This window comes from Parus major, chromosome 2, assembly GCF_001522545.3.
Source record: "Parus major isolate Abel chromosome 2, Parus_major1.1, whole genome shotgun sequence".
Taxonomy (NCBI): domain Eukaryota; kingdom Metazoa; phylum Chordata; class Aves; order Passeriformes; family Paridae; genus Parus; species Parus major.
In genome coordinates this window covers 130,919,356-130,933,243 of record NC_031769.1, presented here as the reverse complement: position 1 = coordinate 130,933,243, position 13,888 = coordinate 130,919,356, and the positions used below count along the sequence as shown (strand labels likewise).

General features: G+C 37.8%; 1 protein-coding gene across 10 annotated transcripts in view; it reads left to right on the top strand.

Annotated features, from left to right (window-relative positions):
- UBR5 (ubiquitin protein ligase E3 component n-recognin 5) overlaps positions 1 to 13,888 on the top strand; it is an 86,102-nt gene that overhangs the window by 8,269 nt on the left and 63,945 nt on the right. For 9 of the 10 annotated variants that reach the window (XM_015617689.3, XM_015617686.3, XM_015617685.3 and 6 more), the window contains exons 2-5: positions 9,227 to 9,271; positions 9,787 to 9,868; positions 10,044 to 10,120; positions 10,923 to 11,042. In XM_015617689.3, the coding sequence (XP_015473175.1) occupies positions 9,227 to 9,271; positions 9,787 to 9,868; positions 10,044 to 10,120; positions 10,923 to 11,042 (324 nt within the window). The remainder of the gene's footprint in view (positions 1 to 9,226; positions 9,272 to 9,786; positions 9,869 to 10,043; positions 10,121 to 10,922; positions 11,043 to 13,888) is intronic. The other variant, XM_015617693.3, reaches the window with a different exon arrangement.

Sequence of the window (13,888 nt, the reverse complement as noted above, 5' to 3'; positions counted from 1 at the left end):
TAACTGGAGAATAAATATTTGCCAATGGGAATAAAGTTGAATATAGGCCGTACTCCGTTGTTGTTTGAAGCCATTGGGGCCTGTCACTTCCTTCAGTAAGGGTGGTATTGTCTTAATTTCTTGTTCATTTTGCAAAATTAATTTTCTTAAATGTATCTCTGTATTTATTCTTTCATTTGTGGTATTAAATTTTTACTATTCTCTATCCAGCATGAAAGTGATCAGAGCTGCATTTTTTCCTCTCTCTCACTAGTAAATATCAAGATATGTTTTTCTGAAGAGAATTTATGGCTTTTAATCCATTTAATACTTTGTAGTATAAGTTATTGTCTGATCTTTAAAGATCTTTCTTAGGTTGTTGGAAGTCTTTTCTTTGGCTTTGAACACAGTATATTATTAACAGTAGTTTTTCTTTTCTCATTTTCCATTTTTTAAAGTTATTGTATGCACAATTCACTGACTTTGACAAAATGTATCTGTCTTTAGAGCAGTAATTTAAAAGTACTTAAGCAAACCTTCAAATGATAGAGATCGTAACATCTTGGCATTGTGGGGCAGATTGGCTAGGCAGAAGGTGTGCCCTGCTCCTCATAGGAAGGCTAACAGGGGGACTAACAGGCTGTTTTGCTGGAATGACCGAACTTTGGTTTTTATCTCTTGTGGTGCAGAATCTGTATCTGGCAAAATTGTTACCTGAAATAATAGGGCCTTAGGTAAAATGTGACGCAGGAGGTACTCAGAGTGCTGCTTCGTGAGTTCTTCTAGGGGAACTAAAACATTGGGTACGTTGAGGGAAGCTCCTGGAGTTTCATGGCTGGGGTGCAGGCAAATGGAAAAAAGAACCTTTTTCTTCTTTGCGAAAAAAGTATTGGGATAAGCTGTGCACCTCAGAAGCTGGGGCTTCTTTTGAGTTATTTTTCCTGCACTGTGCATTGGAGAAAGTGATTTGGCTGCTTGTTTTCCTGGCGTGGTGCTTGCTTTCTATTTTTTATTCCATGCCTCAGTCCATTCCTGTCTAAATCAAAGATGCAGTGTCTGAGAGAAAGGTTTTGAAGATATGTTTTTAGTGGAAGACAGAGCAGTGTGAGGAGGAGGTCTGGGATTTAAAAGGCAGTTTTTAGCAAGTTTGAAAAAGTGACTTGCAGGTAACACTGTGATGTCAGAGTTTTTGTTGAATACTTCAAGGCTTGGAATTGGAGGTATTGGCAAGTAACAGACTGGACATGCTAAGTGATCTTTCCCTGTTGCTAAAACTAATTCAGAATGAGAATAAGGTTGTTGGACTTCATAGCAAAGCAATTAGAATTCAGTTCTTGTTTGTGCTTTGTTTTTAATAAAATCACTTGCACAAAACATACAGTTACTTTTTGCTTGTCAAGACACAAAGTATTTAATAATGTGACAGTTCTTACTTTTAAAAATATTTTTATAGTGTTTGAGTGCTCTAATCAAAGGCCGTTTATCCAGCTTTGCACAAAGTGATCACAGCTCTCAAAAGGTTAGAGCAAAAGAAAATGTGAAGAGATGATTTGGGTTCCCGCAGTAGCCTCAGCTGGGACCAGAACCTCGCTCTCCAGGCTTTAAGCTGGTGTGCTGGTAAATTCACAGCCTCCCTGGTGACTCATAATGAACTCCTGAAGGAGCATTAACAGTTTTATCACAATGGGACACGAAAAGGTTCTATGATTTTCGGTGACGGGATTTTTATTTTAATAGCATTTTTTAATGGAATCATTACAGCAATGTTCTGACTGTAAAAATAGGATTTTTTCCTTTCTTTGCCTTAATGGAGTCTTTTAATTTTCACTTATTCTAATTAAACAAGTATATAGCTTCTTAGCCATATTATGATAGCTAGCATTTTTTTGTTCTTCAGTATAGCAACACTGCTCAGTATAGTGGCTGCTGTTATCACATGTGTATTTTTTAGGTATTGTTGAATTTAGAACCATGAGGTTCTAAATTTCCATTATTCGTGTTTTATTATCATAAGAGGATATATTTCCTAAAATGATGGATAGTTAAATAGCTTGCACAGAATGATGATTTGATGCATTCTGCACCAGAGAACAGATTTCTGTCTGCATTTGCAAACTGTACTTTTGGAAATCTGCTGCCATAGAAGGGCCTCAGATTGACTCTGACTTGTTCTCCTGTAGTGTATTTTTCTTCCTCTGTTCCGCCCCCCCCCCCCCCCCCCCCCCCCAAAATAACACTAGGTGTTTAGGCAACTTGCAGCAGTAGACCTGCTTTGCTACCAAATCCTATAGATAATATGCTAAATAACATGTAGGCATGCTGTAACTCCTCTGTGGCAGTCCTGTCTGGCTTACACCATTTGTGATTTCTTCCTGTTTGTATTCAGAGTGTTAATTACGACTTTTTTTCAGACGAGGGGCCATGCTTTTTTTAGCTTATGGGTGTTTGCTTATTTGAAAAGCATGTTTGACTTTGTATTCCTTTTGAGCTAGGCTAAGGCCATCCTCTGCATTGTGATGTGCGGTTATGGTTCTGGGTTGTTTTCTTTTTGTTATTCAGAGGGGGATGTTCTCAGTGTCACTTAAATCTGAAGAAGGGGTGTAAGTAGATTCTGAGCTAGAGGAACCAGTTTCCCAACTTAAGAATTCATTGCTAGTTAGAGGCATTTCACAGATTTTATGGGTGTCTGCACCTGGTCTTGCTGTTCCTGCTAAGGAAACAGAGTACTTCCAGCTGGATATTTAAGTACCCATGATTTTTTTTTTTTTTACTGAATGTGTAGCTCTGACACTTTCCTGAGTCATTGATGTAACTTTTTTCCTGTGCCACTGACCTTAGAGGGATTCTCTAGAACAAAACTTGAGCTCCTAGCTTCTCAATGGCAAATTACCTACTTTTGCTGCTGTGCCTTCAAGTTAGATGTGTGGAGATCACATCCTGAAAGCATTAAGTCCTCAGTATCAACTGCAGAATGGCTGAGATTGGAACGGACCTTTGGATATCATCTACCATTCCCAGGCAGGGCCATCTACAGCTGGTAGCCCAGGACAGTGTTCAGATGGCTTTTCAATAACTCAAGGGTTAAGACTTTACAACTTCCCTGAACACCCTATGTGAGTAACTGGTCGCCCTCACCGCAAAGAAAGTGTTTCCTGATGTTCAGACAGATCTTCCAGTGTTTTGGTGTGTGCTGGTGCCTCTGGTCCTGTCGCTGGGTGCCACTGGAAAGAGCCTGGCTCTGTCCCCTTTACTACCCTTACTTTAGATGTTCATATATGTTGATAAGATCCCACCAGAGCTTTTTCTTCCTTAGATTGAAGTCCCAACTCTCTCAGCCTTTCCTCTTGTGAGAGATGCTCTAGTCCCTTAATTATTTTTGTGTCCCTTTGTCAGATTCTGTCCACTATGCACATGTCTCTCTTGTAGTGGGGAGCCCAGAACTCCAGATGAGGCCTCATGAGTGCTGAATAAAGAGAAGGAGTGTCTGCCTCAGCATGCTGGCTCTATTGCAGCCAGAATGCTGTTTACCTATTTTGCTGCAAGGCATGTTGGCTCATGTTCAACCTGGTGGCCACCAGGACTTCCAGGTCCTTTTTTTGCCATGCTGTTCTCCAGCTGGAGAGTCTCTGGCACGTGGTTGCTCTTGTGCATGTGGTTGTTCCTGCCGAGGTGCAGGGATTTGTACCTTGACTCCCCTTGGATGTCATGAGGTTGCTGTGCTCTGGATGGCAGCGACATCCAGCATATCCACCAGTCCTTGCAGTTGGGTGTCATCAGCAAACTTGCTGAGGGTACTCGCTGTCCCATCATCTGAATTGTTAATGAGTGTATTGAGCAGCGCTGGACCCAGTATTGGCCCATAGGGCACACAGCTTGTTGCTGGCCTCCAGCCAGACCTCACGACAAATCACCACCCTCTGGACCCAGATGTTCAGACAGTTTTTGGTTCACCTCACTGTCTGCTCATCCAGCCTGAACATCAACAGCTTCTGCATGAGGATTTTGTGGAACACAGCACTGTAAGCCTTGCTAGGCAATATACACTGCTCTGCCCTTGTTCTATGTGGTGATGTGAAATCTGCCTTTTTTTCTTAAAACTAGAACTAAAATACATGTCCTATTTTTGCTAATTTTTCTTGTCATGCTTCAACCTTCTTGTGGGCTATCTTATACCCAGCTTAGGTCATTATATACATCAGTGTTGTTATATCATTAAATAGGAATGGTCTACTGTTAGAGAATTTTCATTCTGCAATCACTGTATTACCTGAAGAATTTTCATTGACAGAAAGCTGTTTTCAGGACATTAATTTGTTTGATCTTTGTCAGATTAGCATTCTACTGCAAATTGCAGATTCAATCAAATTGACAATCCCACAAAAGAGGAAATAAAGTTTGGGAGCCAAAGTATCAGCCAAAGGTTCTGTAAAACTGTGTTGGCTGATATCATGAAATACAAAACCAGCTGTTTAAGTCAGACAAGAAGTATGTTTTATTTTCCTCCTGTTTGTGGCAAAGACCAGTGCTAGATTAACAGGAGAACAATGTTAGAATAGGGAAACATACAGTGATGTTTTTCCACCTTATAAGAATTTGCAGCTTGGGGATTTCATGAGCAGTAGGTATTGGTTTGGTACATAATAACCAAATAGTCCTAATTTATAATTCTTAAAATGTGGAGAGGACACAGTATAAGCCATAATTCCCCTGATTACTGACTGAGTAAAGCAATGGGTTTCTTTGTCATCTGGTTCATTTCAGTTATCTGTGTATTATAGTCTAAACACATTATCCCACTACCCTGCTGAGCAGTATTGGTTACCTTGGAGCCTGTAATTTTGTACTTGTGCTTGGGATTTCTTTTTTTTTTCTTCTTCTTCTTATGTACATTACCTTATTTTCTACAGATAATCTTATTGCTTGCTTTTGTGTGGCACTTTAGCATTTGATTTTTATGGATTCTCCCCCTTTTTACCCAAAATGACTTAAAGCATACTCTAAATCTTCATTTATTCCAGTAGGAGAAAGGTGTAGCTGTGGAATAGCTGCCTCCCTGGAAGCTGCTCTCTAATGTTTGAGATGGCAGTCGGGGGCCGGATCCTTCTGTATGCTGTATTGTGGCATGGCAGATAGCTGGGTGTGGCTTTACATCAACGACAGCATCTAGCATTGAAGTTATCCTGGGATTAGGAAACAAAGATAATGTATTTGCTGAAGCTTTTCATGGGTGTCCATTTTCTGCATTTCTCAGACTGTTTCTGTGACACTTGATAGACAGGCACAGGAGCTCATTTCAATGTGATTCAAGACAGGCAGGTGTGAGAGGTCTTTGACCTGGAGGCTGTGCAGCCCTGCTGGGCCAAAGCCTCTAAACTGGCCACATAGGTGCTTCCTTTGGTCTGGCTCGCTGTGCTCAGAGCACTTCAGGATCACAACTGAGGGACAAGGATGAAGGTTGTATTTACCTTTTAAGTGTTGGTAGGTATATAACATTGTTCTTCAGTGCATAAATGGATTGTGTCATATGGGTGTGTCCCCTTGGGCATCTGCTTTTTATTATTATTAGAATTAGTATTAGTCCTCCCTTGGAAAAGCATTGTAGTGGTACTTGTATACTTCTTTCTGTTCTAGTGTGGAAGTCTCATGTTTGTTGGCTTACAGACTTTGTTGACATATTAAATTGTCTTAAAGAGACCTGATCACTTAGAAAAAACTACCAGGTCTCAAGTAGCTTTATTTATTATTTCCCTACTTGAAGTTGTTCATAATAACAAGTTAGTTTTAGGGATTTGGGATGTGGGGATTTTTGTTTGTTTGGGGTTTTTTGTGTGTGCATGTGTGGTTTGTTTGTTTTTGTTTGGTTTACATTTTGTTTATTTGGGTGTTTTAAGAATTACCTTTCCTTCCTCTGCAACTCTTACCTTCAGTAGTTTGAAATGGAGTAACTCTTCTGCATTTTTGAGCCTAACCTACTTTTATAAAGCAAGATGTGGTGGAAGGATGGGTCCTGAGATAAACTTGTCTGGAGATAGAAATCTTTTGAGAGGAGTAATGTCTTGTGAGGAATAAAAGTACTGTGTGGGAAATCAGAGCTGTGGTAGTTCTGACCTAAAGCTTTTTTGGTTGCTGAGCGTGAGCATAGATCCCTTCTAGTCTGATCGGTTTCTAGAGGCTAGAAATTGGATCTGCAAAACTTGAAATTAAAGAAATCCCTACTTGGCTTGGACAAACTGACTTTGTTTTCCTCACAACTGTTTTTGGATTAATTTCAGTAGTAATATTTAAAGAATGTGTGTCTTGGTACAGGAGCCATCACTAAACTTTTTTTCTAAAAGTGTTGCCAAGCTAGTGCATTTCTTCAAAAATGTTTGATGAGAGTACTTCTTGTTTCTAACTTTATCCTTTGAAATAGTTTAATTGCCTTTAATGAGAACTTTTCGAAGCATAGTCTGTCAAGACATTTATATTGGAGATTTCATTTACCACAGAAAGGACTTAGTGAAAATGTTGACCTTAATGTGAGAATTGACTAAATCGCCTCTGCCTGTATCTCTTCCTCCAGAGCACCATCACTTGTAAATTTTTGCAGTCTTATTAAAATTAACCTGATCTTAAATAAGCTTTTCCTTTCAGAAGGTCAGTGGTACAATACCCTGCAACTGTGCAGGTAGAAAGGCTTAGATTGCTGCAGGAAATTATTTAAAGTTTTTATTTGCACAGAGTGACTCTCCATACAGAGTATACAAACATACCTTTCTGCTTTGTTCTTGTTTTCCTGCTGGTTTGGTTTTGTGACTGGTGTTCATGTGAATGCTGGTGCCAGCACAAGAAAGGGGAGGAACAAGGGTGGAATCAGCAGCCCAGCAGGGAGCAACTCCAGTGGTGTTCTGCATCAAATTCAAGTCCTCATGGGCTTACAGGAGCATATCAGCAGTACTTGTTAATTTTGCTGTTACAGCAGTTGTATATGATATGGTTGAGGCATGAGATAGTTTTTACCTTTTTTTTTTTTTTCTTTCTATAGAGTAGTTCAGTACTTGGAGCATTGTTACTTTTAATTTTCTCTGTTCTCTCCTATTAAAGATTGTCAGGAGCCTCTTTTCAGCAGTGTTAGATCTCTTTTGGCCAGTGCTTGTTGCAGATAGACCTACTCTCTTGAGATTGATGTTACTTGTGGATTCATTGGTTATTCAAGTCTTAGCTTTCTGAGCATATTTCTTTCCTATTGCTTCATGTTTTTACATGTACAAAAGGAGTATGATGATTTTTTTTAGATTTAAAGATGTCTGTTTCTTTAGTAGTGTCTGGTTTTGTGAGCAAGGCTCAGATAAGGAAGCTTTAAATATTGCTCATAGACTAGTCTAGTAACCATCTCCAATAAAGTGCTACTTTTGTTGCCATCAGCTTTTCTTAAAGGCAGTGCAATGAATTTAAAGATAGGTTTTCCTATTCTGTAATTATTACTCATGCTTGCCAGGAGAAAAATGTTAATGGGAAACTGCTCAGGATTCCTGTGGGAAACTGCTAGGTGATAAACTCAAGACTTGGAACTTCAGGGATGTGTAACTTGTCAGATACTATGCAGCAATCCCTGCTTGCTGTATAAAACCATATGATACAGTGTGGAGTGTATGCTGTTTAGCTTGGGGTTCATTCCACAGTCTCTCACAGTGGTTCATTCTTGTGGAGTACCTTTTGCACAGTTTGCACGGGATGTTTGTGTTTTCTCTTGCTTTTGTGGGTTGTCTTTACAGAAACCTTATCTGCATATGTACTCTTGGCCTGTGTAAAGTAGTTGTGGCTGGAAATTGGGAGTGTGAAATCGCCTACTTACAAACCAGCAGCTTGGCTTGGATAGCAAAAGGCAGTTCTAAACACATTCAATTGCTTCCTGCTGTCTACTTTTCACTTTTCCTTTCTTCTTTGGTTTGGAAATTACTTCTACCAGTATAAAATACCTTGTTTCTCAAAGGGACTCAGATTTTTTTTTTTCCTTATTTTTTCCCTCAGGACAAATACTTTAAACACTGTTGATAATGTTAAGATTTCACTGTTTGGACCTCTGATCTGTTTTCTTTCTCATGCTCGGGATTTGCCGGTAGCTGAAGTTTGTTGTCCATAGTCTGTGTGTAGAAACTGAAGTGAAGCAAGTGAAAATGAAGGATTTAAAGACATGGATTCCAACAAACAGAGGGGAACAGTGCTGGTGTGCCTGTCTTTTTGTTAGGTTTAGGAAGGTGTTGCTGATTTATGCTAGGACAAACATGATACCAGAGCTGAGATTTCTTAATTAAGAAGACCTTGCACAATTTTTACAGAATTAGTCTTGGTTTTATGTTTTGATATAATGCAAATACTCCAACTATAACTGGAAGCTCTTTAGGGGCTTTTTCAGGTTGCTTGTCTCCTCTGGGAAGAAAGGAGCCCCGGCTTTAATTGACATGCCTACCTGATAGTACTCCAGTGTCTTTGCTGCCCATAGAGAATCTTTCCTAAGTGGATGATTACCTTTGAAATTATTACTCAGTTGCTTTCCACTTTTGGACACAGTATCCTGTAAGCAGGAGTGGTGTATTGGTTGGCTCTTTCTTCTGCTCTGATATTTTGAACTTTTGGAAACATTATTTACCTTTAGTAAAGGTAATGTTTTACATAATCCTATGAATAGTGATGTTTCTCTGGATTGTTTCTTCTGTTAGTAAGAATTTGGTTTTGTCCCTTCTGCTATTGGCTTTTATTCATCTGTTTCCTTGTGTTTTCTGTTTAGGGGAATTTACTGTCATATTTTTGTCTCTCACATACCACATACTTGGATTTTCTAGAAGACTGTAATCCTTTCTCCTCTGGGATTCTGTATTCAAGCTTATACAAGGAAAAACAAGTATATCTATAGTTCATGGTCATTGCTTTATATGTTTATTTTATGCATGAAGTTGTAAGTGGCTGTAACAAGGCAGGAGTAGTGGTTTTTGATAGTGACTTACAAAACACACAGAAATGCAAGGAAACATAGGTTCTGTGATAAGGATAAAACTCCAAAGCAAATAAACCTCCTAAACAAAAGCCTGATTTGAAGTTGAACGCTATCCAGTTCTTAAACAAACTCCCAGCACCAAGTACTATTTATGTTAAACTTCAATAAATGTGGTGGTAAGTTGTTCCCATAACATCAGATATGCTGTGTGAGTGAATGTTGTGGACTGTGGAGTATGTCATCAAATAACAGCTTCATTTCTTTCTGTTTCAGGTTAAGGGAAGTTTCAGAGAAGCTGAACAAATATAATTTAAACAGGTAAGGCATATCATATGCTGCTGTAAATCATTTAGGAAAGTACAATTTCTCAACAGCAATAAGAAGCAGATGATTGTACTGTAGATGATGGAGCCTTAGAAATCGTCAATGCTACTGATACTGAAGTCCAGAAATGCTTCAGATAACACAGTTACTACAGGAGGAAAATGGGAGATTCTCCTATATAATATATACGAGAATATATATAATATAATATAATGACAAATTATATTAGTAAAATCTTCATTATGAAATGACCTCTTAATATGAGGTATAAACCCTGTTGTTTATTTCTGGTCAGATTAAGTGAAAACTATCGCCTTTTAAGATCTTTTTCCTGCATTTTATGTGCTGTGTGCTTCAATTAATGCACGTTTAGTCATTTTTTAGAGGTTTTTTTGTATTGGTGACTCCCACTGCACATTTTTCCTTCCTTGCATAACTTGATTTTTATTCTTTTTTTCAGACTTCAAAAGTTCTAAAATGCTAGTAATATTCTCACTTTTTATTTTCAGCCACCCGCCTTTGAATGTATTGGAACAGGCCACTATTAAACAGTGTGTGGTGGGACCAAATCATGCTGCATTTCTTCTGGAGGTAAGTTCCTGAAATCTTCTCAGATAACAAACTTGAAACCATACAGTTAGAATTAGTTATTCTAACATTAAATTGATTAACACTTTTCAGTAATGAAAGACTTGTGTTTTAATTTTTTTGTGAACTTGACTTACATTTCAGTTTTGAACACTTGCCTTTCTTGCTCTAAATACAGGATGGTAGAGTCTGCAGGATTGGTTTTTCAGTTCAACCAGACAGATTGGAATTGGGTAAACCTGAGAATAGTGATGGGTAAGAAATACTTTTCTTCTAAGATATTTTTTGAACTTGATAAGCAGCTCAGCTGCTTTTCTGGTTTTGATTTTATTGGTTTGTTTTCCAAGTAGATTTTGGAATGGATACTTTGAGTAGAGACACAATGGTTATGGTGATGCAGCCAAACAGCCTAGATTGACAAACTGGTGTAGGAGGAAATAGTATATGTGATTCTGATATGTGATTCGGAATGAAGTGAGACAGGCACTCTTTAAGATCAAGAAACAAACTTCTCCAAAAGTAATCCTTAAGAAAGAATCTGTGTTAAACTGTTAAGCTTAATGTAGAATCCACTCTGAAAGTGGTCCCATTTGGCAAGGCTCACTTTCTAGGCCTGTGGTCCTCGGTCCAGGTAAGTCCCCCTTCATAGGGCTAATTAACAGTTCACATTTGAATTTAAACCACTTTATATTGAAGTAGCATACTCAGGCTTAGGTTTACAGATAGAGCACCTGCTGATTACAATTTGTACATATACACTAATGGAAAACTTAGCACAGTGGCTAGCTTCAAAAGCAAATTAGCTCAATATGTATTTGCAACTGTGCTATTATGGATTGCTGATGTACGTAAGGTCTGTTAGGCATGCTTTCCACTTTCTTTTTCCAGTGTACTCCTTAATATACAGTTAGATTAGTTTGGAATATTCCCCAAGGGTGTTGCTTAAGCTGGTATGTTACCAGACTAAGTCCCTGAGAATTTCAACCTGGGATTCCAGGTTTTGTTCTTAACCCATTTGGGATTGTTTTGTGACTGATTTACCATCTTTTACTTTCAGTTCAAAGTTGAGCAGTGGCTCAGGGGCAGGAAGGACATCCAGGCCAGGCAGGACTAGTGACTCCCCATGGTTTCTGTCTGGTTCTGAAACTCTGGGCAGACTGGCAGGCAACACCCTTGGGTAAGTTTTGATAGGATTGAGGCTGCAATCTGTTTGTTCCATATTTGAGTATATGTGTATACACATATATAAATTGTATGCAGTATGTCTAAGGGAACGTATAATCACAGCAGTTGTGTAGGTAGGGTATAACAAAAAACCCCTTGATTGACTTGATTAAAATAACAGACATTTAAGTGACCCTTCAGCACACAGGATACAGAGTTCTTCATAGATGTGTGAAGAATAACTTAGTTTAGGATGTGTTGTCTTCTTTTTAATGTTTTTTTTTAGTTGCTTGATTTTTGAAAAGCAGTCTTTTAGAGGGACACTATCAATTTAAACCATAATAGGCTTGAAGCATAAAGTGAAATGAGTGCATTTATGCAGGAAGAACCTTAATTATGGGCTCCATTGTTTAGTGCTCTCCACTCCCTTGCCTGAAGTCACGGGTGGTGTTTTGATAGCTGGGGTCCTATACATAATAATAGAAAAGGAACATTTGGAAAAGATTGTTTCTCAGAACCTTTAAAATTGTATTATATGCAAAATGTACTGTATAGATCCAGATTTCTTGTCATTAGCTTTAAAATTGATGGTGTCCCTTTTTATAGAAAAGCAATTTTCCTTCCATAATGACAGTGATCTCTTTGTTACATGTTTTGTAAGGCATGTCTAACTATGCTGCTTTCTAAGGTTACTAGCTGCAGTAAGGAGAACTGTGGTTTCTGTATGTGAATGATTTGTTAAGAGGAAGGGACTATGTATTTTCCATAAATTTCCAGAAAATTTGTTGGTTTTTTTTATTACCAAATAAACTAAATTCATTTGGCCTTAGTTGCATGAAGAATAACCATCCCCATAACCTTCCCAAATTTTTTTTTTTAAATCATTATGCATCTGAACCTAAAAATCCATGTGTTAAACTTGAAACTAGTATTGTCATGTTTTAGAACTTACTGTGGGACGTGCAATGCTTTTCTTTTTCTCTTCATTATTCCTAGCTAAGCATAATGTGTTAAAATTGTTTGAATCTTAAGAGACCAACCCTGAAGTGTTTCTAATGTCTTCTCTTGAATGTCTTGGAACTAGGTACTTGAAAGTCACTGAACTAATAGAATAGCAGTATGCACTGTAACTAGTCTGTTAAATGGGGGGAATAATTATCTTAATGAATTGAATATAAAACCATTCAAACTGTGGAGCCATTAGAGTAGATAACTGGATTTGGAAAATTGCTAGTGTGTTGCTGTGCAGTGGAGAGATGTGGTAAACTAGTGGGTGAACAGAAATGAGATGAAATATTTCCATTCTATGTTAATATTTAACTTGGGTTTAGATGGCTTTAAGAGAAATGGCTGTGTCCTTATTCTCCTTAACTGGACCAGGTTAGGACAGACGGGGAATATATGAGTTATTACACAAACAGAAATGGTTTTAACTGTTAAATACCTAAATGATGCCATTGATAGTTTATAACTTGAAGTACAAAATACATCTTTAGTATTAATATCTAATACAGAATTTTTTCTTTAACCTCACTCCTCCCTGCAGAGGGTTGAATTGAGAATTACTGTGTAGGTAGAATTTGACTTCCCCTCGGCTCTGTTCTTTTCCTCTCAGCCACCTTCCCATGTTTAGAAGAGTTTAGGTGGCTCATTTTATTTAAAATGTCACATTCTTTTCTGTTTTCAGTAGTATTTTTTTTTTTTTAATAAAGAATTCTCTTTCTAACTCATGAGACAAGACTTTTCCTGAAGACATAATTGAACTGCTTTTTGTCTTGTCTTGTCATTGTGTGGTCAGTAGCTAGAATTCTGAAAAATGTAGATGTGTCTGACAGGGCCTTGTCTTAAGCAGACACTGGAGTTACACTGGAGTTACTCTGGTTGCAGGGTCTTGTCAGGAGGAAAAAGAAAACCCAGTTGAGAAAGGGTGCTTGTAATCAGTTGAAGGTATAAAATACAAGACAAATATTCTTACTTAATTAGCTTTTAATAGCTACATATGATAGACTTTTAATGTTAATTTATTAGATACTGTTTCAGAGTTAGATACTGTTTTTTCGTGTCTGATTTTAAATGTTTTTCTTGAAAGGAGTTTGAGACTTTAAGTGGTTGATAACAGGAAGGTTCTGCTGATACAGATTATTAAGTAGCAGTAATACCAGATCCAATATCCATTAAGGTATATTACAAGATAAGGTTAGCGTAAAGAACAAACTAGAGTCTCTTGTCTTTCATGGCAGTAGATTATGATGTCTTAAATTCAGAGCACATTCAATTGACACAGTTCTGTGGTGATAATTATTAGTGGATAGTTGTAATGATGGTGAGGTGTCTGCTTTTACAAATCACTTTTTGTTGCCTTATTTTGATGCTGATTCATAGAAACAAAGAATCTGTTCAGTCAGTTCTGGCATGTTGTTCAGGTACAATGTGTACAGTTGATGTTGATTTCTGCAATAGGAATTGGTAAAAAGTAGAGTATCTCTTGAGAACTATTGAGGGTCAGAGAACTATCTAGTGTAAGATTTCTTTTGCAGTAGAGAAGATTACTTGGTTTTTCCAGTATAATCTTAACTGATTTCCTAATGAAAATCAAGTATCAGAATCTTCAGAAGATCCAGCTAAGTATAGTGATCTTCTGTCAGAGCCACTGACAGTGAAGTTGGTGCATGTATGCTTTTATAGCAGGAAATTGACAGATAAATGTTATGTTGCTGCTATTGCTTTTAGAAAATCTGGGAATTGATCCTTTTATGTGTTTATGTATGTATACATCCATGCAGCTATATGAGTAGGAAAGAGTGCAAGTTTCAGTTGGAGTCCTGTTTTTTTAATTTCTTCTAGATACTTCAGAACTTG